This window comes from Lissotriton vulgaris, chromosome 5 (assembly GCF_964263255.1).
Source record: "Lissotriton vulgaris chromosome 5, aLisVul1.2, whole genome shotgun sequence".
In the NCBI taxonomy this organism is placed as follows: Eukaryota; Metazoa; Chordata; class Amphibia; order Caudata; family Salamandridae; genus Lissotriton; species Lissotriton vulgaris.
Window position 1 is genome coordinate 1,719,175,679 of NC_141693.1, and position 26,999 is coordinate 1,719,202,677.

The 26,999-nt window shown below is 49.5% G+C and overlaps 1 protein-coding gene across 2 annotated transcripts in view; it reads left to right on the forward strand.

Moving 5' to 3' along the window:
* Positions 1–26,999, forward strand: part of SLC4A1 (solute carrier family 4 member 1 (Diego blood group)) — a 191,986-nt gene that overhangs the window by 147,652 nt on the left and 17,335 nt on the right. For both annotated transcript variants that reach the window (XM_086923900.1, XM_086923901.1), the window contains 5 exons: positions 9,954–10,148; positions 10,265–10,432; positions 16,016–16,105; positions 21,182–21,348; positions 24,139–24,392. In XM_086923900.1, coding sequence (XP_086780026.1) covers positions 9,954–10,148; positions 10,265–10,432; positions 16,016–16,105; positions 21,182–21,348; positions 24,139–24,392 — 874 coding nt within the window. The remainder of the gene's footprint in view (positions 1–9,953; positions 10,149–10,264; positions 10,433–16,015; positions 16,106–21,181; positions 21,349–24,138; positions 24,393–26,999) is intronic.

The window sequence follows — 26,999 nt, forward strand, 5'->3', positions numbered from 1 at the left end:
TCGGGCCATTTTCATGACAATTTGGGGGTCCCAGTAAGCCTGGGTTCCTGATTCCTCTAGCATTCTTGTCTTAGCCCAACACTTCTAAATTAGTCTTCACCACCAGCACAGAATCGTTCTAACTGAAGATCCTTTTGCGACTTAAGCCAGCGGGTCTCAGACACTTGACGCCTCCATTCGCTTCACATCGCACTTCCGGCGGCACTTCCGGCGGCACTTCCGGCTTCACGCCGTTATTAGTCACAACCGATACCGCATGGTCGATTCTGGAAACCATAAACACCCAACTTGCACCCCACGAATGTCTGTAAGAGCACTAGTTGTATTTATGTCAAAAACTCGCTGCCATACTGTAAACATTTTCAATTGTTTGTCATTGTTTCTTATAGGCCAATGTCTTTTGTCTCCGTGTTTTTACCCTAACAGGCACTAAATGTTTTTAACCCCTTCCATGCGGCCGCAATTCCCCTGGTGTGCTGTAAACAGCACGAACAGGGGCGGGCCGTGACGAACCCCAGCCGTCATCAGCACACGAGCACTGTAGTGCATGACGGCTGGGGTTCGTCATCAGCATGTAAGGGGTTAACCAGGCAAATGTTAATCTCTAGTCCTGATGATGATCCTATTTTACCTTGAGCGAGGGATCGAAACGTCGACAATTTCAAATAGAACCACAAATATCCATTGTGTTTAACTATTGTGGTATCTATTTTATGTCAAAACTTGCTGCTGAGGGGCGTGGCTTGCATGGCGCCGTGAGCGGACGCATCTCGTTGGAGCTCCCGCTGTCCCAGGCTATACTAAGCTATTAAAGGGGAGTCTGGGGCTTCAGATTCCGCCCCCGGAGCTGTTTGGTGGGGGCTGCTGGCGTTGACGCTGAGTCCGGTCGAGTGTGTTGCAGGGAGAGCGGAGGATGAGAGCTTCTTCCTGACGCCGGCCGGAGGCTCGGAGGGGTGCCCGCCATCTCGGTGCCCGAGCCGCCTCTAACGTCGCCCAAAGTGCCAGGGAGGTGAGCGCGAGACCGCGAGCGCTGCTGGCGCACTCCTGGAGAGCCCCGGAGACCGCGCTCCCTGAGATTGCAGCGGCTGATCCTCTTTCAGCCCCGGCGAGCAGCGGGTGAGCGGAGGTGCTGGGTCCCCGGCACGGATCGGGTGAGGAGGGGCCGCCATCTTGTGGTGTCCGGCGGACTGAGGCTGTGGCCCGGGTGCGGGGCCCTGAGTATTGTGGGCTATCTGGCGCTTCCCACCCTGAGGACCGGAGAGGGAGAGTCCTGTGGGTGGCTCTTCGGCACAGGGCAAGCGGCGGTGGGACATCGCAGACGGGCTCCGCTGGACATTGAGACCCGCCATTTTGTGCGCCGCGGGAGAGGCCTGCGAGTGGATTTCTAAGGCTGTGGGGCACGCCCGTGGTGCGGCCCCTACATGCGGTGGTGGAGGTTCCAGGCGGCCAGCGAGGACTAAAGCTCTTGACAGCGCTGACCAAGGCAGCTCGGTGTGGGGGTGCCGGCCCGGGCGCCCTCCCCCCCCTGTGTTGTGCTGCTGGTTGCAGCGGAGGAGTGGAGCCCTCGGTGCAGCGAACCGGCGAGGAGCGAGACCTGGAGGACTGCAGGTGAGCGGTGCCCCTCTTGATACTCTGAGGAGCACTGGGTGAGCGGTGACGAGGCGGTGGTGTGGCTGTGTGCGGAGCGCTCTGGCTGTGGACTGGTGCTGTTCCTCCTTTGGCTCCCTGCCTGCATCGGCGCAGATCTAGCCTCAGTGGGAGTGAAGCGGTGGAGTACTGGGATCTGGTGGTGTGTGGAGTCCGTTTCCCTGCTGACACGACGAGGCTGCGGTGTGAGGTGAGCCTGCGGAGGTGGCCCTCGAGGTGAGCAGTAGCAGCGAGACCGGAGAGGAGTGAACGCCCTGCGGCTGGACTGACCGTCTCTAGATGCCCTGGCTCAGTGGGCCCAGTCTGCTAGTTTGAGGTGAGCTGCCAGGACTGCTTCGGAGGGGGAGGGGGGGCCCGCTGTTGTCCTGCTGCTGCGGGAGCCGGGTGATCTGGACTCTGGGCCCTCCGGTGGTCGGGGTGTGGGCCTGCTCCATCTATTCCTGACTAGTGCGCTGTCCCGGTGGGCCTCCCTACCCCCCCCCCCTGCTGTTCGTGCTTTGTTATTGCCGTCTGGTGCTGTGTGAACGCTGTGGTGAGGCGGATCTTGGCCTGCAGGTGGTCCCCCCGGTCGTGAGAGAAGATGACGTGCACTAACAGAGGCGCCAGGGCCGACCCGGCAGCGGCCCCCAAAGACAACACTGTAGTAGCCATGTGGGGCAAGACGGGGGCTCCGGACGCTGGAGAGGGCCCGTCGAGAGTGGCTGCGGACTCCCCGCCGGTTACCCAGGCGTTTATGGCCGCCTTTATGACTGACCTTAAAGCGGAAATAGGATCCCTGAAAACTGAGGTACACTCCTGCGTTACTGAGCTCAAGAGGGAGGTTACGGAGCTGGGGGACCGTGTGGATGGCCTGGAGAGGACCATGGACGCACGGACGGAGGACCAAGAACACCTGTGGCAGCACCTGACAGCCCTTGAGGAACAGAACATTGAGCTCCAGGTCAAGCAGAAAGACTTGGAGAACAGGGGTCGCCGCAATAACCTCCGTATCCGTGGCGCGCCGCTCGGAGAAGAAGGGGAGGACGTGATGGATTATGTGGCGCAGCTCCTCCATGAGGTCCGAGGAGATGAAGACGTCTCGCCCCCCACTCTGGATCGTGCGCATCGAGTGGCGGCCCCTGCGGGAAGATCGGGCCTCCTACCGGACATCCTCACCAGGGTGCACTTTTTTGTAGAGAAGGAGGAGATTTGGAAGCGCGCGAGGGACAAGCCTGACCTCCAATACAAGGGCCATAAGATTCAAATCTTTCAGGACTTGGCGCCTAATACCTTGAAGCGCAGACGTGCATTCCGCCAAGTGACGGAGAAGCTGCGGAGCATGAACATTTCATACCAGTGGGGCCACCCCTTCGCGCTTATTTTCCAGTGTGAGGGTCGGCGCAAAGCTCTCAGGTCGTACAATGAGGCGGAGCGGCTTCTCCATATCACGTCTTCTCCCCCGGAGAGCCCTTCTAGACCTTCGTCCCGTAAGAGAACGCCAACTGGACCTGACTGGTCCACGGTGCCGAGGAGACGACGCACCCCGCCTGTTGAGGACCCCACACACAGCCAGGCTAGACAGGACGTTATTGCCCACATTAAAGCTCTTGAGGAGGCCGTGGCCGATCCAGAGGGGCGTCCTCCCAACTCACGCCCTCCTACGCCGTGAGGATGGTGCTACGCTTGCTGCATTCCTCCTGAGGTACTGTTCCCATGTCTCCTTCTGCGGACAAGGGGTCGAGTGGCGGTGGGGGACTGACGGGCCCCTGATTCCTCTACCCTGGGCCTGGGGCGGTGGGGGCTCCATACCTCCTGGTGCGTTCTGATAGCCATGTCCCTCTTGAACTGCCCCCTGGGGAGTGACATCCCGAAGGACATTCGAACCTACGGGTGTAGGATGCCCTATCCTGGGGACAGAGAACTCTGGCCCTGTTGGCCGCACTTCTATGGTTCATGCTGCCAGCCGGTCCGGCTGATGAATGTTTGTTCTATGTTCCTAGCTGCCTCTATCTTCCTTTCCCTCTCTTTTCTTCTTTCTCTTTCCTTCTGTGCGGGACTTGGGAGGGTGCCAGGGGTGGCGGACGGGGTGAGGAGGGGGGGATCCATGCCCGGGGTGTCTGGATGATGTGTGGATGGGTGAGGGTGGTTTTGATAGCAAACTCTAGAGCTCCCTGCCATGGCTAGTAGTGCGAATGGCCCCCTAAAGATCCTGTCCCTTAATGTTAAGGGCCTTAACTCGCCCAATAAGCGCAAGCAGATCTGGCACTACCTTCTGCGGCATGACCCGGACATCGTTTTCATGCAGGAGACCCACCTTCTTCGGGCTGACACTGGGCGCATGGCACATCCTAGATACCCGCTCCAGTACTGGGCGGCGGCGGATACGAAGACGGCAGGGGTGGCGATTCTGTGCAAAGCTGGCATCAGGCGGGGGAGGATAGGCTCTTCCGAAGTGGTGATGGCCGTTTCCTTAAGGTGACTGTTGAGGTGGGACTACGACGTCTTACACTGTGCAATGTGTATGCCCCCAATCTGGCGCAGGATTGTTTCCTCCGAGACCTCTTGCGCGAGCAGGTACGTCAGGGTAGCCCCTCTCTGATTCTTGGGGGAGATTTTAACATGGTATGGTGTCCAACGATCGACCGGAGTGAGGGCTCCTTTAACGGGGCTGGGGCGATGTCTCTGGCGCTTCGCAAACAGATTGGCGACCTAGGTTTGTTTGACGCGTGGCGCTATTTTTCCCCGGATAAGAGAGAGTACTCTTTTTATTCGAGCGCCCACCGCTCTTATTCTCGCATCGATAATATGTTCCTATCCCATGACCTCCTCAGGGACGTGGTGGACGTGGGGATGTTGGACATATCCATCTCGGACCATGTGCATGTGGAACTGCTCCGTCGGGATCCGCGGAACTGTCCCCCCCGAGAGCGGAAATGGTATCTGCCACCGCACATCCTTCGTGATCAGGCATCTGTTGAGGACATTTGTGCAGCCATTATCTCCTATTTTGAGACCAACGACCTGCCCGAGACTCCTTTTTCGGTGGTCTGGGACACCTTTAAGGCCACGATACGGGGCCACATTATATCCCTGGTGATCACGAGGGCACGAGAGGGGAGGGCGGTGGAAGATGGCTTGGTGAGGGACCTGAAAGCTGCGGAGGCGCAGGATCAGGAGGGATCTACCTTGAAGACAAGACGCCACCTGGCGAATCTTCGGGGTCAACTGCGACTGCTGCGTACGAACAGGGCTGAGGGCTCCCTTCTGGCTCTGAAACAGTTGCATTTTGACGGAGGGGATAAGGTTGGAAAACTCCTAGCGAGACGGCTGAGGGTCAAGCCGGCCAGATCCCATATTGCGAATGTGGTGCTCCCTAATGGGGCGGAGCGACGGCGGCGGGGGACAAACTGCGGGCGTTCCGGGATTATTACGCTTCACTTTACACGGCGGAACCGCCAACTCCTGCCCTGACGGAAGAAGTCTTGGAGCAGTATAGCGGGACGACGTTGCACCCCCTCATGGCTGAGCTTCTGGAGGAGTCGATAACGCAGGACGAGATAGCCTCGGATCTTAAGGAGCTCAATCTGGGGAAGACGCCAGGCCCCGACGGCTTGCCACTCTCCTTCTACCGCTTGTTCCAGTCTCAGCTAAGTCCCTGCCTCCTTCGGCTTTTCGCCTCTTTTGATGAGGGCCAGGGCCCTTCCCCAGACATGGGAATGGCGGAAATAGCCTTAATTCCGAAGCCTGGAAAAGACCCCACACTTTGCTTGTCGTACCGCCCGATAGCGCTACTCAATACCGACTTGAAAATATATACCAAGGTGCTGGCTAAACGGCTGGACCCCCATATGCCTGACCTCGTCGACCCGGATCAGGTGGGCTTTATCCGTGGACGCGAAGGAGCCGATAACGTACGGAAAATCGCGCATTTGGTGGGGAAGGCTCACCACTGGCAGATCCCGGCCTGTCTCCTCTCGTTGGACGCTGAGAAAGCGTTCGACCGGGTGGACTGGTCGTTCCTCCAGGCGGTCCTTTGCAAAGTGGGGCTTGGTCCAAAGATGGTCGCCAGGATCATGGCACCTTATGTTGCGCCAAAGGCCAGGATCCGCGTGAATGGGCGGTTAACGGACCCGATCGACATCGGTAGAGGGACTAGGCAGGGCTGTCCTCTCTCGCCCTTGCTGTTTGCCTTGGTGATAGAGCCTCTGGCGGATATGATCCGTCGCAATCCGGGCATTCACGGCATTCCGATGGGTGGACAAATCCATAAAGTCGCGCTTTACGCAGATGACCTCATCCTTACCCTTACGGAGCCCCGACAGTCTTTACCAGCGCTCCATGCAGCGCTCTGCACCTTCGAAGGTGCCTCCGGTCTGAAAATCAATCACAATAAGTCCTGGGTACTTAACCTTACGATCCCTCCGTCTGATGTCCCCTCACTAGAGCAGTTATGTCCATACCGATGGACCGCTCGCCACATTAGATACCTCGGCCTACTCCTGACCCCCTCACTAGAAGGCTGGTCGTCACTTAACTGGAAAGATTGTCGCATATCGATCCTTGATGACCTGAGAAGATGGAAATCGCTTATCCCTTCATGGCTGGGAAGACTCAATGCAATCAAAATGTCTATCCTGCCCAAACTCCTTTACCTATTTCAGTGCCTGCCCAAGCCTATCCCCTTGCCAAATATCCGAGCCTTGCAAAAAGACTGCACCAACTTCATATGGGGGAATAAGAGACCCCGCTTCTCCCAAGCACTCCTTATGGCCCAGAGAGATCGCGGAGGGCTAGCATGCCCTAATCTAGCGGATTATTATTGGGCCGCTCACCTGCGATTTGTGGTGGAGTGGGGCACCAGGAGGAGTGAGAAAGGGTGGCTCCATATGGACAGGGCGGTCACTGGCCGTACTATCTGGGATTTGGCTTGGACTCATAAAGCGGGGCGGTCTCCGAGCGCGTATCTGGCGGTGCCCACAAAGACAGTACTGGACGTGTGGGATAGGATAGCGGTACGGAGGGGTCTCACGACTTTTCCCTCCCCGCACACCCCTATTGAGGGCAACCCGTGGTTCCCACCGGCTTATCGCACCAGAGCCTTTGGTAAATGGACACAGGGTGACTGCAGAGTCCTTACGGATCTCTTTGATGGGGGTACCTTTAAATATTTTGCCCATTGTAGCGAGGAGTTTCGGCTTCCACCTGAAGCTGAGTTGCAATATCTCCAGCTGCACCATTGGGCCTTGACCGACGCGATATACCCTGGGGCCACCTGGGACTTTACTCCGTTCGAGCGCCTGGCACGCTCCTGCACTGACACGAAGGGCCTAATTTCCCAGATTTATCAGATATTGCAACACCCTCAGACTCCGTCCTCGCAACGGTACCAACAAAGATGGCACACGACGCTGGGAGCCGACATCACGCCGACACAGTGGACTCGCTTATGGAGAGATATCCCCAATGTGTACCGCAGCATACCACAACAAGAAAACGCGTACAAAGTAATGACACAGTGGTATTACACGCCTCAGCGCTTGCATAAAATGTTTCCCTCTTCCTCTCCCGGCTGCTGGAGGTGCCATCATGTGCCTGGGGATTTCCTACATATCTGGTGGACCTGCCCCCCCGATCGCTATCTTTTGGAAAGAGGTCCTGAGCCACATAAGAGGGGTCCTGGGGTTCCCTTTGCCTGATGCCGCTAGTACAGTGTTGCTGGGAATCAAACCTGCCAATCTGCTCGCTCTGACCCGAAGTGAATGGAATATATCATTACAAATGCTGGGTGCTGCCAGACAACTTATTGCCCTGTATTGGAAGAAGGCGGAAGCCCCCCACCCCTTGCCGCATGGTTTGGAAGACTCTGGCAGGTCATCACTATGGAACTGCTCTCCGCGAGACTACAGTCTCGCACTACACGCTTTGAGAAAGTTGGCAGCCCTTGGTGACCTATCTGTGCAAAACTGAACATGCGAGAAGCATGCCTCGTAGGCTGAGGGCGCTGCGTTTAATAGATGATGCTGTGATCCCCTTTACCCCTCGTAGACCCATGAGGTGATGGCCCTAGAGACCGAACTGTGCTTACTGATGTGTGCCCCGACGACTGCTCCTCTTCGGGTCCTCTCGCTCCCCCTTTCCCAACTTTCTCTTTTCTGTCTTTCCCTCTATTCCCTCTTTGCACTATCCTTATTATTCCGTTGCCTTCCTCTAGGCTCCTGGTTGTTTGTTGGACCGCTATGGTCCGATAGTTGTTTTGGTTAGACCTCTGGTTGTCGCCCGATCTTAAGGGCCTGACCCTATGATTGGTGACACTTAGGCGTGGTGGACAGCACGCACTACTCTTTACAGCGGCCGGCCCGATTGGGATACGAGACTGACGTGATTACTGACCATGTACACACAGTATGTTATTGCAAATTCTTTCGTGACGCGGCCGGCCCCTTGAGGGTTGTAGGCTTATCGCTGTGTAACTGTCACCTTTTCTCCTGCGTACTCCCTTTTGGGGGTAGAATAAAAACAGACGTTGAGACAAAACTTGCTGCTATTTATAACTGAATGCATGTGGCCAAAAGCTCAAAGTCTTTGCCTGTATTTATGATTTTTTGGTTCTAATTGTTTGTATTGTTACCCCATTTCCCCACACTTCCTGGTCGTTTTTAGGTACAGGCTTGTGCCTCACTACTTATGATGTTTAAAGTATTTCTAACTTTATTTTCTCCATTATATAAATAAAACTCCATGTCCGGCTGGACATTAGACTGTTAGAGTAACCCATCGCTGGTATATTCTAATTATTGTGTTTACATCATTACTTTGCTTAGGACCTTTGTTCTTCGAAACAGACTTTGGTTGTGCCATTTATTGATCATGATTTATGATTCTTGATAGTTTCCATCTTTTACTGTAGTTGTTTGTCTGCAGTCTTACTGGGTACTTACCGTGGGATGTTCAAGTTGCCTAGTGGTTGCTTAGAATGAGCTCTTGTATTCATTTTTGGATGCTATGAAACTGTTAATCTCATTCTACACTGTTCAGAGAGATGCTTGTTCACATTCCAGGAACTGTGAACTGTCCGCCATACATGCCTCCAGCCATCCCCTATTGATGTAGTGTTTGAACTAAACCCCATCTCTTTCTTGGGTCTGCCTTGAGGTTTTCTAAGGTGATAATAGGCGGATTATGATCACTACAAATGCTAAGGCAAATCATCCACTTAATAATCCGTTTAAGTAATTGCCTTGTGATGAAAATTTAATCAACGACAGAACAGCAGCCCCCTCTGGTAGATGCAGCAGCAGTGGTGTGTGTTGTCTATGGGATTACAAAGGTCATAGTTCAATAGATGAGAGTAAAACAACTACCCCTAGAATTCCCAAGCTGTGCTTTAACACTCCTATTCCTTTCCAATGCTAGTGTACTTATGATCAAGAGCTGCAATATGGTCAAAAAGCAAAAATTAGGGCTATCCTTAGCTGGAAAATTATTGTTATAAAAATTGATGACAATCATGCAAAAATTGTTTGATCAAGTCAGGTAGAAAGGCTGAATCAGCTAGCTAATGATATAAATTGGGAAATTGAGAATTCTGTGGTGGTCTTAAACCAGGATGTCTAACCCTTCTGTGTCTGACCTGCGGCTGAGGGAATAGCAGGAACAGTATAACAAGTAAAATCATCACAAAGCACTTCATTTACAGTCCAGGGTTCCTGCAGCAGAACTCTATCATGCAAACTAATATAATCTACCCAGTAGTCCAAACATAATTTAGACAATGCTCGAGCTATGTTCCAGCTCAGCAGTACGATATTACTAGCCGTGAGCGGTGGAGGGGAGGTAGGCTTGTGAGGTTGATAGAAGTCCTGAGAGTTGTGTGCATTCCCTACTGGGTTCAGATTCAGGTGAACAGACCGATTGAAGAACACTCAGGTCTGAAAGTGGGGGTAAATTACTGATCAGTACATCAGCCGTGCACCCCATTGGTCACTAGTACTCAGGCAGGTCTGATAGTGGACAACAACAATTGCTTCTAGAGATTTAGATGGATGCTGATAAGATGGGTGTGGGTTGGAAGTTTTGGATCTGTTCCAATGGGGCTTGTCTGTAAAAGAATCCTAAGGATAATAACTTATTGAGGACCTGGCCTAACCAGGAGTATGAAAGTTCGATCATATCTCCTGCACTACGTGGGTGTCTAAAATTGATGGTGATATAGTCGCCACAACATTCCTTTTCAAAGTTTCTGTGCATCTAACCTATGAATGCAGAGGCTTACGAGCTGGGTGACATCAACATTTACTTCTCGCTACATGTTTCTTTTTATACCACAGTTTTGCGAGAGCAACAACATGGAGTACATTGTGGGCCGTGTCTGGATTGGCTTCTGGCTGATCCTAATTGTCATAATAATTGTTGCCTTTGAAGGAAGCTTCCTTGTGGGATATATCTCTCGGTTCACCCAGGAGATCTTCTCCTTCCTCATCTCCCTCATCTTCATCTATGAAACCTTCTCCAAGCTGATCAAGGTAAAGAGGACTCCAGTTTACAGAGACTAGCACAGCATGCATAGGTATTGGCCCAAGAGGCCTATAATATACATGTCATATGTCTCTTACTAAACATTTCTTGTTTGGAACTACAGATTTTCCAGCAGCATCCCTTGCAGAGACACTACAACTTAACGACAGCGGAGCCGCCACAGTACCCACAGCCCAACACTGCACTGCTTTCGCTGATTCTCATGGCAGGCACCTTCTTCATTGCCTTCTTTTTGCGCAAGTTCAAGAACAGCGGTTTCTTCCCAGGGAAGGTAAGGCGACCATTGGTTCATCGCACAACATTTAAACCTTCATACCCTGCTGACACATTACCCTCTCACTTAGCCAACATATCACCAACATTTGCCACCACTATCCCACATTCCTGCGATCTAACATTCACTGCCCCCGCTAACAGCATTCTCAACAAACAATCTACCATGGATTTCCGCCGCCCAGGGCCATCCTCCATCTCTTAGATTCAACACTTTCATCAGCTGCATTTGACCAGCTCTTAAGATAAAAGCACTTCCTCGCCCAGGCAGCACTTACTCGCTCACATACATGCCAAGGTTTCTTTCTCCATTACTGACTCAACCCACCCTTGTAATAGCATTTTCACCAGTTTCATTCTTCAAGGACAATTACAGCCTTCACTTATAAGAGCTGGTATGCAGCAAGGACCCCTATTCTAGTTTTTGAGATGACTGCTTCATAGATAGCTTTCTACACACTTCTTATAGTCCTCTGCAGCAAACACTCTCTCCTGTAGGCATTATTTCAGCGAGTGGTTGTTTTGGAGTACTAAAATCCCCACAAGCTACAACTAGGAAAATTTCATGATGTAGAAAAACTAGTCTTTCTCCTTGGAAACCTAAGCCTCTTAAATCACCATCACCATTTTACTTTTCAGATTACTACATTCTCCTAAACATTATGTACCACAAATATTACATTTTTTTTAATCACAAATGTACAATTTCCATTTGCAGTGTTAGACCAGATCTTAACTATGCTCCATCCACAGATGGCAAAGCTTCATCGTATTCCCCCTTCAGTCTTACAAAACAAATGTCATATAGAAAGCACATAACATTCTCATGCTCTCTAAATAAGACACATTTAACACCGATTCAAATGTCAAACTAAATAATCCTCATAGTTATGAACGTTGTAACGGCCTTGGAGTCTTTGTGCAGATGAATTACATGGTATGTTAATTTGAGATCTAATTTTTAGAAACATTCTACGCCTTTGAAAGTCAGTAACATTACAGTTATTTTTGGAAGTGAGATACTCTCCTTCAAAATATTTGCATTCAGAATTCTGAGCTCTTCGCAAAATCTTAGCTTGCCTCCTACTTCCACATTCTAACCATTGAAGCTAACCTCTCTGTAGACTCTACAGCCTTGAACGATGCCATCAGTTATGACCCTCTGTAATGTATTCAGCGCCTCTCTCCTCACCACCATGTGCGCTCTCCTCAACCCGATGCTCCTTCTTGAATTTCAACAAGCACTGATTGTGCCTGAGCACCTGGGAGAAGGACGATCCCTAAACCCTTTCTGCTGTTGCCAACCTATTAATGCTGAGTCATTTTGCTTTTTTGATGATGTTCCTTAAACGGTTCTGCGTGCCCAATACTCTTCCAGCTGTAGGCCTCCTTCATTATATCCATTCAAAGTAAATCGATTAAAAAGAAAATTTTAACTAACTTAAAACCTGTTAAATAACCCGGCAATATAGTGAAACTCAAAAAGCCGCTGTCAAAGTCCAGCCTCACCAACTGACTATCCACTCGTAACTCAACTCCTGTTTTTTCACTTGCACATAATTTTCTTGAAAATTTCAGACATTAGTGGACTTTACACTTAAAACCACACTCTGACGGTTATCTACACAAGAAGGCACACCCCCAAAAACACACACAACTGAATCTCTCTTTTGAAGGCGCACTTTTGAGCCCCTTCACTTCACAGGATCCCCTAAAAAAGAACGGATAGATACCAACTGTGTCACTCCTCGTTCTGCCCTGTTGCATTGTTGCATTAGCATTACTCTCTGTACATCTTTGTGTGAGTTGGTACTCATTCACATTTATACTCCTTCACATCTGTGTGTGCAGTGCTGGCTCTTCTCATCTCTCTGTGTGCGTTGTTGCTTCTTCACATCTCTGTGTGCGTTGCTGCCTCTTCTCTTCTTTATGTGTGCATTGATGCTTCTTCACATCTATGTGTGCATTGATGCTTCTTCACATATCTGTGTGCGTTGATGCGTCTTCACATCTATGTGTACATTGATGATTCTTCACATCTCTGTGTGCGTTACTGCCTCTTCTCTTCTTTATGTGTGCATTGATGCTTCTTCACATCTATGTGTGCATTGATGCTTCTTCACATCTATGTGTGCGTTGCTGCCTCTTCTCTTCTTTATGTGTGTATTGATGCTTCTTCACATCTATGTGTGCATTGATGCTTCTTCACATCTGTGTGCATTGCTGCCTCTTCTCTTCTTTATGTGTGCATTGATGCTTCTTCACATCTATGAGTGCATTGATGCTTCTTCACATCTTTGAGTGCATTGATGCTCCTTCACATCTCTGTGTGCATTGATGCTCCTCCACATCTGTGTCCATTGATGCTCCTTCACATCTCTGAGTGCATTGATGCTCCTTCACATCTCTGTGTATATTGATGCTCCTCCACATCTCTGTGTCCATTGATGCCCATTCACATCTCTGTGCATTGCTGCTCCTCCACATCTCTATGTGCATTGATGCTCCTTCACATCTCTGAGTGCATTGATGCTTTTTCACATCTCTATGAGCATTGATGCTTCTTCACATCTCCGTGTGCGTTGCTGCCTCTTCTCTTCTTTATGTGTGTGTTGCTGCCTCTTCTCTTCCTTATGTGTGCATTGATGCTTCTTCACATCTCTGTGTGCATTGCTGCTTATTCACATCTCTGTGGGCATTGCTGCTCCTTCACATCTCTTTGAGTATTAATGCTCCTTCACATCTCTTTGAGCATTAATGCTCCTTCACATCTCTGTGTGCATTGATGCTCCTTCACATCTCTGTGTGCATTAATGCTTCTTCACATCTCTGTGTGCATTGATGCTCCTTCACATCTCTGTGTGCATTGATGCTTCTTCACATCTCTGTGTGCATTGATGCTCCTTCACATCTCTAAGAGCATTGATGCTTCTTCACATCTCTGTGTGCATTGATGCTCCTTCACATATCTGTGCGCATTGATGCTCCTTCACATCTCTGTGTGCATTAATGCTCCTTCACATCTCTAAGAGCATTGATGCTTCTTCACATCTCTGTGTGTATTGCTGCTCCTTCACATCTCTGTGTGCACTGATGCTCCTTCATATCTCTGTGTTCACTGATGCTTCGTCACATCTCTGTGTGCATTGATGCTCCTTCACATCTCTGTGTGCATTGATGCTTCTTCACATCTCTGTGTGCATTGATGCTCCTTCACATCTCTAAGAGCATTGATGCTTCTTCACATCTCTGTGTGCATTGATGCTCCATCACATCTCTGTGCGCATTGATGCTCCTTCACATCTCTGTGTGTATTGATGCTTCTTCACATCTCTGTGTGCACTGATACTTCTTCACATCTCTGTGTGCACTGATGCTTCTTCACATCTCTGTGTGCATTGATGCTCCTTCACATCTGTGTGCATTGATGCTTCTTCATATCTCTGTGTGCATTGATGCCCATTCACATCTCTGTGTCCCTTGCTGCTCCTCCACATCTCCGTGTGCACTGATGCTCCTTCACATCTCTGTGTGCACTGATGCTCCTTCACTTCTCTGTGTGCATGGATGCTTCTTCACATCTCTGTGTGCATTGATGGTCCTTCGTATCTCTGTGTGCATTGATGCTCCTTCGCATCTCTGTGTGCATTGAAGCTTCTTCACATCTCTGTGTGCATTGATGTTCATTCACATCTCTGTGCTTTGCTGCTCCTTCACATCTCTGTGTGCACTGATGCGTCTTCACATCTCTGTGTGCATTGATGCTTCTTCACATCTCTGTGCACATTAATGCTTCTTCACATCTCTGTGTGCATTGATGCCCATTCACATATCTGTGCATTGCTGCTCCTTCACATCTTTGTGCATCGCTGCTCCTTCACATCTCCGTGTATTGCTGCTCCTTCACATCTCTGTGCATTGCTGCTCCTTCACATCTCTGTGCATCGCTGCTCCTTCACATCTCTGTGTGCATTGATGTCCATTCACATCTCTGTGCATTGCTGCTCCTTCACATCTCTGTGCATCGCTGCTCCTTCACATCTCTGTGTGCATTGATGCCCATTCACATCTCTGTGCATTGCTGCTCCTTCACATCTCTGTGTGCACTGATGCTTCTTCACATCTCTGTGTGCATTGATTTCCATCACATCTCTGTGCAGTGCTGCTCCTTCACATCTCTGTGTGCACTGATGCTTCTTCACATCTCTGTGTGCATTGATGCTTCTTCACATCTCTGTGCACATTGATGCTTCTTCACATCTCTGTGTGCATTGATGCCCATTCACATCTCTGTGCATTGCTGCTCCGTCACATCTTTGTGCATTGCTGCTACTTCACATCTCAGTGCATTGCTGCTCCTTCATATCTCCGTGCATTGCTGCTCCTTCACATCTCTGTGCATTGCTGCTCCTTCACATCTCTGTGCATCGCTGCTCCTTCACATCTCTGTGTGCATTGATGCCCATTCACATCTCTGTGCATTGCTGCTCCTTCACATCTGTGTGCATTGCTTCTTCTTCACATCTCTGTGCATTGCTGCTCCTTCACATCTCTGTGCATTGCTGCTTCTTCACATCTCTGTGCATTTCTGCTCCTTCACATCTCTGTGCATCGCTGCTCCTTCACATCTCTGTGCATTGCTGCTCCTTCACATCTCTGTGTGCATTGCTGCCCATTCACATCTCTGTGCATTGCTGCTCCTTCACATCTCTGTGCATTGCTGCTCCTTCACATTTCTGTGCATCGCTGCTCCTTCACATCTCTGTGTGCATTGATGCCCATTCACATCTCTGTGCATCGCTGCTCCTTCACATCTCTGTGTGCATTGATTCCCATTCACATCTCTGTGCATTGCTGCTTCTTCACATCTCTGTGCATTGCTGCTCCTTCACATCTCTGTGCATCGCTGCTCCTTCACATCTCTGTGTGCATTGATGCCCATTCACATCTCTGTGCATTGCTGCTCCTTCACATCTCTGTGTGCACTGATGCTTCTTCACATCTCTGTGTGCATTGATTTCCATCACATCTCTGTGCATTGCTGCTCCTTCACAGCTCTGTGTGCACTGATGCTTCTTCACATCTCTGTGTGCCTTGATGCTTCTTCACATCTCTGTGCACATTGATACTTCTTCACATCTCTGTGTGCATTGATGCCCATTCACATCTCTGTGCATTGCTGCTCCTTCACATCTCTGTGCATTGCTGCTCCTTCACATCTCTGTGCATCGCTGCTCCTTCACATCTCTGTGCATTGCTGCTCCTTCACATCTCTGTGTGCATTGATGCCCATTCACATCTCTGTGCATTGCTGCTCCTTCACATCTCTGTGTGCATTGATGCCCATTCACATCTCTGTGCATTGCTGCTCCTTCACATCTCTGTGCATTGCTTCTTCTTCACATCTCTGTGCATTGCTGCTCCTTCACATCTCTGTGCATTGCTGCTCCTTCACATCTCTGTGCATCGCTGCTCTTTCACATCTCTGTGCATCGCTGCTCCTTCACATCTGTGGGCACTGCTGCCCTTTCCCTTCTCGGTGCATCGCTGCTGCCCTCACCCCAGTGTTCTTTGCTCACAGCTTCGTCGAATGATCGGGGACTTCGGCGTACCCATCGCCATCTTCATCATGGTCACCGCTGATTTCTTCATTGAAGACACCTACACTCAGGTGAGCGGGGGCTCCACCACTACTTTTAAAGGAAGTGTGTAGGATGCTGTGCTTCATTCAAGCACGCAGGACGCTGTGCCCACACCAGAGTGAGTGAGTCTGGGGTCCAGCATGCATGTGGGTGGTGTGGGGGACGGGTGATGTTTGCATTATGTTTCCATTTACTGAAGTTGGAAAGTCTTCTGGACTGAAGTGCTGTACATAGCTAAAGGCCTCAAGAGTGGCTGCATCTAGAGATGGTGATGGCGGGCACTCGTGGGGCAGTAAGACGCAGGCACCGGCGATTCAGCACATATAGAGGCGCCCAATTATACGTCATTTGGGTAGCATTGTGGGCCAAGGGCCGCGTGATGTGAAGTAGGGAACGGTGGAGGCAGAGTGTCACCTCGTATGGATTTCGAGTCCAAAGGGGTGATGTTTGAATGAATGTTTGCAGTCCAGTTTGGTAGAAACCTCTGGATCCCCATGGGTGAGCATGGGGGATCCGATCCTGAATCGCGTGAGTGCACCAGGTGGTCTGCCCTAGTATAGTCAGAAGGCTCTAGGTGGCGGGATGGCAGGGTCGGTTTGGTTAGGCGGGCACTCAGGCAATGGGCGATGGGCCGATTTGTGAATTCCAGCTGTGGGCTGCTTTTGTGGGCGGCGTGTTGGCCGATTTGGGCTGTGTCTGTGCTGTTCAGATGCTGCCAACGGCCAAGTAGGGGCCTCAGTGGCCTTTCTGGAGGCAGCAGATGGCCTCTATTAACCCCCTTTTACCAACAGGGCAGAGGTGTCAGTCCCAGTCTCTAGCTGGGCTGGCCCATTAATGTATGCAAATTGAACAGGGGAGGGAGGGCCGGAGCAGAAGTGGCCCCACGTATATTCAAGTGTGGTTCACCATTGTGAACTAATCAGTAAACAAAGAGTCCTGGCAACATTTGCATTAAAAAAAAAAAAATCTCGGTGAAGTTGAGAAAACATGCTCCTTTCAGGGACCTCCCCTTCTTTTTTTTGAAAACCTTTATTTAACATTTGCAATCAAATACAGATGAGGGCCTACAACCCCCAGGGCTGGCCGCTAATCCTAGGATCCTAATTCACAAAGCGCATCGGTTGCAAAGGTAATTCAATGTAGTCACAGGATAAGAGGTTTTCATTTTTAAATAATAAGTAGAAGGAGTCAGGTGTAGCTCAAAAGGGGGTGAGCAAAGAAACAACATATCCAAGAGAAACTCGCTATCAACTAAGTCAACGGAGTTAAGACGTAAGTCATCAGGATAAATTAGTGAATTTTGACCGTCGACTCCATCAGTAATGTCCACCCCAGAACACCAAAACCTCGAACAATCAAGGTACAAATACAGCGACCAGGATGTATGAAACCGAACCCACTACACTAACCCGGAAAAGAAAGGAAAAGAAGACAAGGGAAGAGAAGGAAGAAAGAGGCCATAGAACAAAAATTAAAACGAACACCCATCCCCACACCCCCCCACCCTGCACCCCTGCTGATGACTACGGCCACCCCCCTCGCAGCACGCCTGTCGCCCAGTAATAGAACCCGAAATATAGAAGAAGAGAAAGAAAAAAAGGCAAAGAACCCCACCCAGTGAGGGAAATCGGAGGAGGGCATGTTAACGGACTTCCGGTCTCCTTCCTCCGTCATGACCAATCCTGCCCCGGACTCCGTTAGATCAAGTAAGCAATCCCGGTGAACCTATACAACAATGAGGGACCCAGATAACAGTCTCAACCCTGGCCCCGCCTATCAAATGCACAAAAGTCATTAATTAAAGAAAGCCCTTTCCACAAATCACTGCAAGAGTCTAAAGAACAGGAGTAGACAGAGAAGAAAAGTGCGGCAGTTCTCGATGTGGAAAGTTGATGCCAATGTTGCCCCTCCCCGCCTCCGGAGCCAAGCATTTACCCATCCGCCATCTTGAAAGACCGACAGGGGAGGGGAGTCGACAAAATCCAAAACAGCAAAGGATAAGGAATGGAAAGTTCCAGAATGGGGATATCTTGCAAGTGTCTCACGGGATACACAATTGGGGGTTCCAACGGTTCCACGGGGTAATCGGGCACATTACAGTCAGATAGGTCCAATATAGTAGAAGCAAACCCTGCTTTCTGCGCCGGGTCAATACAAGTCTCCGAGACGTATATTAAACTAGCAGCCCGTCCTGACCTTGTCCGGGAGCAATCAGGCTTACCCGACCCCTGCCCGCCCCGACATTGTCTAGCAGCCCGGGCCCCCGCCTCAATCATTAGTGCCCTTTGTTATTTGGGGCTCTTGGTATTGAGCACAGTGTACTTTTCTTTTGGAGCGATGTGACATTGCTGTTGTTTGGCTCTATCCATGACGTGACCCCCGCCCGCCCCGACATTGTCCAGCAGCCCGGGCCCCCACCCGCTCAGACATTGACCAGCAGCCCGGGCCCCTGCCCGCCCCGTCCCCCACCTGCCCCGTCCCCCGCCTGCCCCGACCCCTGCCTGCCCTGACTCCCCCCTGCCCCGACATTGTCCGTGGGTCCCCCGGAGCCTTACCTCAGCCGCCGCTCCTTCCCCCGCGCTCCTCAGTTCACCGCTCCGCCGCTCCAAGCCGCTCGTCACCGCTCCTTCCGCCTGTCCGCCGCTCCTCACTGCCTGTCCGCCGCTCCTCACCGCTCCTCCCCCGCGCCATGTCCGCCGCTCCTCCTCGCGCTCCTGGACGCCGCTCCTTCCCGCGCTCCAGACGTCAGCACGCAGGCCGGTGCTACTTCGAAGGGACTACTTTTTTTCTTAATGTACATTTTTTAAATAACGCATATTTGTATAGTTTATATAGCCTATGTCCATCTGCACACCCTGACAATTACAATGATGTATCGGGTGTGTGGATTGGCGCTGTGGTTCCCGAGTTTACCCGCCTCAAAGGTTCAAAGTTCTTACTTTATAATAGTAGTATAGATTGCAGGCTGGTTGCCGGGGCGCGGGTGTCGAGTCAGGATCCGCTCTCAGGTCTGTGAGTCCATCTGTCTCAGACAACAAACTGCAAGTCCGGGCTGCAATGGTTCCCTTGAGTGCCATGAGTGCCTCCAGCATCGTTCGCAGTGACGGGCCAGTTCGAGCCTGCTCCGCTAGCTGCCTTTCTCCCTCCAACATGGTAATCCCCACGGAGTGGCGCCTTCTCCGGGGCAAAATTAGATGGAGCAGGAGTAGGCCATGATGGACTGATGGGTAGCAAGCAATAATACGCAGCGAGGTACCGACCCGGGGGGATCGACGATGCGATTGTCGTACCACCGGTCAGGGACCCCCGCGACACATCGCCGTGCGTCACTCGTCGCCTCACCTATTGTAGAGCACCAGGCAGTTGGTGGTAGCAGACCAGTCAAAAGTCCGAATGTTCCAGAGAGCGTATCCGACCACATTCAGCAGTCCGTTGTTATTCAACCCGGACCCGGCAGAGCCCGCACTCGAGACCCCGGCTTCCCCGCTGGGTTAGGCCTCAGACGACCATCGATGTATCTCCGCTCCACAGCGGCGGAGAAACTCCGGGATTGCACCACTGGAAAGCAGATCAATACGCACACACGGATCCGGTGCGGGTAACCAGGATAGTCGACAGGATAATAGACTGAAAAAAGGAAGGTCAGCGGAGCCGGGAGACTATGCGGACATCTTGGTTGGTGTCGTAGCTCCTCCCCTCTCCTTCTTTTCTTAATACTTAAAACACTGAAGAAGTGTCTTGCGAAAAGACACAATCCACAAATGTGGTCCACGTTTTTTAGGGTGCCCATGACTAATTTTGATCCCAATCCAACCCTGCGGGATGGCCCTACTAGTGCTCAAGCTCACGTGATGTCATGCCATCGCCCGGGTAAGGGGAGACCATACTCGGTGTACAGATATGTGGAATTCTTTATAAACACATTACTTAATCAAAAGAGTGAGGGGCTGTATAGCATACACGGCCTGAGGTGAGCGACAGGTATGTCTGTTTGATTGCGGAGTGCACAATGTCATTTCTCATGTTCAATAAGTAGGATGGTGTACACACTTGGGTTAATGGTATTGTGTGCAGGCACCCAGCCGCGTGTTCTGTTTTCATGCATGTGAGTGGGTACCATGCTTACACTCTTATGGCTAAGATGCTGTTTTCATTCTCAAAGCCAGGTGGTTCCATGGCTGGGCGAGTGACTGTGGGTATAAGAATCATGACATGTGGAAGATTCAGTGGCCAGATGGGCATACAAGCACTTGGATGGCATTCCATAGTCAGTTGCCAGTGGCTAGTGGGCCTTGGTCCTGTCCAAACTTTGTCTTTTTGGAGAATGAATTCTAGAGAGAGATGACACTCTACACTATGGATTATTTTCTTTCCATCAAGCGACGTGAGAGACAGTCTGGCTCTGGGGAGTGGGGTGAGGCTTCCTGGCTTAGGCAGTTGGCTCATCACATCTCCTGTTTGAAGAAGAGGGGCCAGTGTGTAAACAAGTGACCAGGCCGCTTCCATAACAGCTGATAAGTGGCTCATACTTATTTTGAGAAATAGTGCATGCAAATGGTTCCCTAAATTCAATTAATTTCAATTGTAATCCCTTTCCAAAACTGGCATGAATTAGAGACAATCTTCTGTTATGTTATTGAGATTTGTAAAGCACATGGCTGCCTCAAAGGGCTTCCCAGCTCTAGCATAACAGATCAAGGGAAACTGGCAGAATTAAAATACTGCTTCACTCAAAAGAGTCATGTGCCCCAGAAAATCTCCCTATCACGTTCACCCAATTTAGAAAGGAACGGAGTCTTGGAGAGAACAAAAGACAATAGCAGATAAAGAGATTAAACGTTGAAAAAGAGTCACTATTTGTATCTGACATAAGACTATAGGTTTGGGAGAAGACTTGCTGCTCACTACCACATGCATCTTAGGCCCTTTTCACTTCTCCCCTCTTTCCCATCCATCTGATCATGGTGATGATGAAAATAACATGTATGAAGGCCACTCTACACTTGTGTCTATTTCATCTCCTGCTCCTCTGACATAAGTGCTATACAAACACGCACATGAGTTGACAAGAGAGTCTGGCTTATCTGTGCCTTCTCCTTTTGCAGAAACTAAAAGTTCCTGCAGGCCTGAATGTGTCCAGACCTGCCGACCGTCAATGGTTCATCAACCCGCTTGGGCTCCATACCGACTTCCCCATCTGGATGATGTTCGCCGCCATCGTACCTGCTTTGCTTGTCTTCATCCTCATCTTCATGGAGTCTCAGATCACCACGTAAGACAAGCACAACAATCCCTTTGCATGTATTGCCATAGTACAAGTCCTATTGAAGCAATGATGTGGTGGGGAAGGAGAGAAAAGAGCGTGAGAAACTCTAAAAAGAGACATGTAGAGCTTGAAGGGTAAGGTGGGAATGGATAACGTGTTGAGAAAGGGTGAGATAGTGTTTACACTGAAAGAAAAGCAAGGAGATAGTATTGACACCAGACCAAGAGATAGAGAAACCAAAGCCAAAGATGAAAACGTGGAAGTAGGTGAAGAGAATTCCAGTGAAGAAGGCTTAACAGCAATGGGAAGACAAAAGATGAATAGGTAGATGAACTGGGAGGGTGTGATAAATAGCTCTAATTACAGGTTTTGCACAGAAAATAGGACATAACACGGAGCTATTAGTGCGTGCACCAAATTTTGCATCTCCCATTATTTACTGTGCATTTTCCCCTATTAAACTGTGGCAGGTTTGACCTGCTGAAATGTACTGAGGGAAAATTACAGCGCAACTAGTAAGTCTGATATATGCTTTAAAATAAACTTAGAGCCAGACGTAGTGGGTTCTAATGGTCATTAAATGCCTGCTCCAGTGTTAAAGGCCAGAGCCGAAGATGAGGTCCTTTAACAAGGGAGTGTTCCTTTAACGGCCAGTAAAGCCCTCTACAGAGGGCTCTAAGGCTATTAGAACGTTCCGACCCTAGACAGAATGCTCTAATTTGTAAAACAAAGGCCTCACGGAGCCAGAGGGAGTTGAAATCCCCTTGGGCTCCATGAGACCTTTGTTTACAGCAACAGCTGTGAACAAACATTGGAATGTTGGAGCTCCGGGTTTCTAACGGCCATTAAAAGTCTGACAGCATTCCATTGTCTTCAATAGAGCTCCCAATATTCCAATGGTCTAATATAGCCTTAGAGCCCCCCGTAGCGGACTCTACTGGCCATTAAAGGCATTTCCAGTGTTAAATGGCCAAGCTGAAGGCGAGGGCCTTTAACAAGCGAGTGTGCCTTTAATAGCCTGTTCGGCCTGCTATGGAGGGCTCCAAGGCTATTAGAATATTCCACCTCTAGAGGGCAGAATGTTCTAATTTGTATATAAAGGCCTCATGAAACCCAAGGGGATTGAAATCGCCTCGGGGTCCGTGAGACCTTTGTTTACAGCAACAACTGTGAATTAGCATTGGAATGTAGATGCTCTGGGCTTCTACCAGCCAGTAGTAGCCCAGAGCAGTCTATTGTCTTTAATGGAGCGCTCAACATTCCAATGCTCTAATAAGAGTTAACGCACACATTGAAATTTCCTGGGCCAACCACAATCAGGGTCTAAGTGTGGCTCTACCTTCCCTAACCCCACACCCCATTGAACATGACTTGCAGCATTTCCTGCATCACTCTGGGGGCTGATCTGCTCCATTGTTTCTCTCTACAGTCCTGCCATGTGGTTTGTCTTCAGTAAATTCCTTTTGAATCTCCATCTCCGCCACAGCCTTCAAAAGCCTGCAGAGGGTCCACTTCAGGCTCTTTAAAATGGTCTTCCAGGACTGTCCGTTTTGCAGTCACCAGTCCCATGGCTTATAAATGTAGAACTAATGTCTTGCTCTTTAGCCACTTTTCTTCATCATGACCTCTAGAGGGCCGAATGTACTAATTTGGAAAACAAAGGACCCATGGAGCCCGAGGGGGATGAAATCCCTTTGGGCTCCGTGAGGCCTTTGTTCACAGCAAGAGCTGTGAGCAAACATTGGAATGTTGATGCTCTGGGCTTCTTCCGGCCATTGGAAGCCCAGAGCACTCCATTGTCTTCAGTGGAGCGCTCAACATTCCAATGTTCTAATCTCAGTTATAATACAGTGCAGCAGTTGTTCTTGTGTGTTTTTGTTTTATTACAAAACACATGCTCAAAAATGTTTTGCCTGAGTTTTCCTTCCAATGAGAAGGCTCCCACCCATTTGAAATGTAAATGCTCGCGTGAGTATCCAACAAACCATTAAATAAAATTAATTGTGGAAACCTGAATTGGTTGTCCATAGCTTGGGTGTTACAAACACCTTCACATTGTATTTTGGATAAGACAAAATGAGCTTTACTCTTCAAAGAAATTATTACAATTATGGAGTACCTAAAGCTGGCAGGAAGCACCCAACAAGCCTCTCTGGAATACTAAATTCATCTCTAGGGTGAGTGGGGGTCGTGAATGTTCATGGGTCAGCCTCGTTTGCTAAAAAGGTAGTGCACCCAAGTTAGTATTGCATAATGCTTCTGATGTAGACTGTGAAACAACTGAAGACATCAATATGAGTAGCCCGCTTTATTGAGTTATGTGCAGTAACTACTGGTGCTGCACATTATGCAATTCTGAGTTTTGTGACCATTATTGTCAGGTCAAACCTGGTGATATTTATTGGGGGCAAAATGGCAGGTATTTTGCGCAGATTTTGTGCTGAAAGCACACATCTGCATGTTATTCCATAGAAACTCGTGATGGGCGATAATTATTGCACCTTATAAATACCAAACACATTGGTGCCGGCCATCTTGCAGTGAGGGCCTAGGTTAGGTTGTTGAACTGGAACGTTCGATCTGGTTAGTGGTAAATTGTATTAACCACACTGTGCAAAGTTTGTCCTTTAATACAGTGACGGATGGCTTTGTCAGCATAAAAGGGGAAAAGTGGCTAAATTGCATGGCTGACGAGTTCATTATTCTGAACTTAAATTAGCTGAAATTTTTATGGGCAGGCCATGGGAAATCTGAAAGAAAGTAACTGTTGATATATCTTCCTTTATTTTATCCCAGACTCATCGTAAGCAAACCGGAGCGAAAAATGGTGAAAGGATCTGGCTTTCACCTGGACCTGTTGCTGATTGTTGGGATGGCAGGTATATGTGCCCTCTTTGGGATGCCCTGGCTCTCAGCCACCACGGTGAGGACTGTCACCCACGCCAACGCCTTGACTGTGATGGGCAAAGCCAGCGGCACAGGCGGGAAGGCAGAGATTGAGAAGGTCGTCGAGCAGAGAATTAGTGGTCTTTTTGTGGCCATCCTCGTCGGTAAGTCCTCTCAGCCTGTGGCTTTGTCTACCCGTTTATTAATTTCAGAATTGCTATTACTTGCTCAGGTAATGGAACACCATCCCAGTTCAGATCTGGCTGCCACATCCCTTCTCCACTGCCATAAGCAGCTGAAGATTCACTGCATTAAACAGCACCCGCAATCAGCACAGCCTGCTTGATCCTGCGCTTTCTGAACAACTTTCCACATACCCGCCAACTTGAAGAACAATCTCAATGTGTGAGGAGGGGGAGGTGCCTCGTGCCGAGAAGTGCCTACGAGCAGGGCTCGAGTCGGGGTACCACGCCGGTGGATGGCGTCCCCCCACTTATTTTACCGGGGGGACGCCATCCCCCCTGCCAAACAGCTGGTCCTCACTCTTTGGCCTCTCTGGGACGAGGAGCTCGGAACCTTTCGTGATGTCACTTCCTGTCGTGACGTCACTTCCGGTGACAGCGTCCCTCCATTTATTTTTTTACGACTTAAGCCCTGCCTACGAGGCACTTTTGAACCCCACCCTGCCCCCAAACCTGTCCTCCACCAAAAAAAAAAACTTGCTGCTGCTGATCTCCTGTGGTGTTTTCACAAACCCCGGAAGGGACGTCAGCGGTTCAAAGCCTCAGAAAACGAGATGGAAAACCACTATTTACAGTGGTTTTCAGCTCGTTTTCGCTGCCACCAAGTAATATCGGCTCCTAACCGGGAGACCATGTGCTGGGAGCTGATATCGTGTGGTCACACGGTGGCACCGTGTGAGTTGGCAGGTATGATCCCACCCCTCAGCTCTGCCTCTCTGCCATGCTTGTTCTCTCCCCACAGCTTCAATACTGTACTTCCTCAGGACCACCCACTCCCTCAACCCACCTCCATTTTGACCTGCTCTGCGAAACCCAGACCCCGCTTGTCCACATTGGGTACCACCTCCTCCTCCCACTCTCCCCTGTACCTAGTGCTGTCCGTCGTCCTGTCATACACCCATCGCTTGCAAAGTGCTCTGTTGCTTTGCGACTAGGCTCACGCAATGTACATATTATCCATTCACATGATGGGATGCTAACGTTTGACAATTGATGTATCGAGCCATGGACTGAAGCGCTGAGCCCAGTCTCCAGAAAGCACTGGGAAAGGAAACAGGACAATTGGTTTTTGTAAGTTTTATTTATAAACTTTACTAAGGTAGCCATGACCAAACTAAGGCTCATGTAGAAGATCTACCTAAACGTAACACCTGTCAAGCGTTCAGAAAAGGCGATCCCTGGGCAACTGAGCCAGATTCCACTGTTAGGGTTGAATGAGAATTGAAGAGAGGTCCCTTAAGGCCTCCACAAGAGGGGAGACTTATCAGAGCCGCGCAGATCCTTTCATCTTGGAGGGGGCGGAGCAGGGAGTGGCTTTGGCCTTGTGACGGCTATGCTTGCTTTAGTATTGTGTGCACCCCTGACAATCCCGAGTTTTCTGTTGAGTGGAGCAGATCTGCATGGGTATGACAGTTCCTGCTGACCTAATGGAGTCGTTTCTTGATGTTCCCTTTCCTCATCAAAGTTGTTGTCAATGATTAACCAACTTTACTCAGTCTATTGTTATGTATGAAAGACCACTTCTGATTGGTGAGCAATCTTTGTGACCTTTTGTGATCAAATATGTACAATGGAAGAGAAGACTTTGCTTTAGCAAATATGGATTGACCAGCGACGTGGGATCTTTTTATCTCACCCACCAGTCACTCAGACAGGCATATCTGGGTAATAGTCACTCTTACAGACATTCATTCAAGAGCTCAGGGTGAAGATCTCCCTTGCTTATAGAAAATGTTCACTTTTTGTTGACGCTCTGTTCATGAGACTCAACTATTGATGCTGCGTTCAGTTTCTCCCAGTACGATTAGGTGCATTCCTCCTTCTACTTATTAATATTCTAGTACAATGTCACAAATGTGTTAATAGTGCTCTTACATGAAAAAATAAGTACATATCCCTGTATTGCTGTTTTATCTATGGACCTCCCCTTCTCTTTCCCTACCTGTGCTGTGGCATTTACTCTTCACATCGTCTTATCTTATATATGTACCGTCTTCATTCTATAACAAAGGCCACTCTGCATGTACTATTACATTTTTAGCTCCTTCGATCTCACCTAACTCTTGTTTCTTTAGTTTCTTAATTTATTCTATTTCCGGATGAAATATCTCTCACAAGCTCTATGCCTTTGCCTACTAGTCTGCCACTTGTATTACATTTCTCTGATGCGGCATACATTTATCTACCTCACCAGCTGTTCATTTGCTGGCTGTCGTTAGTCTCAGTTGCCTTTTTATCCTTTCTCTTGAGTCTTTCTCACTTGCTGGCTTCTCAGATTTAAATTTTATATCTCAGGAGCTCGTTTTCCTTGTCTTCTTTCATTCCTATCACCATGTTATCGCTTCCATATTCTCTCTCATCTTTATCTATTTATCTTTCTTTCTCTCTAGCTCTTTACCTTTCACTCTCTCACTCTCCTCATTCCTCTCTCTATTCAACTAATATTGGGGCATATTACCAACAACTAGCGATAATTATCGCTATGTTGGTTTAGCGGCGAAATTTTTATCGCCGAGCTGCGGCGATTTT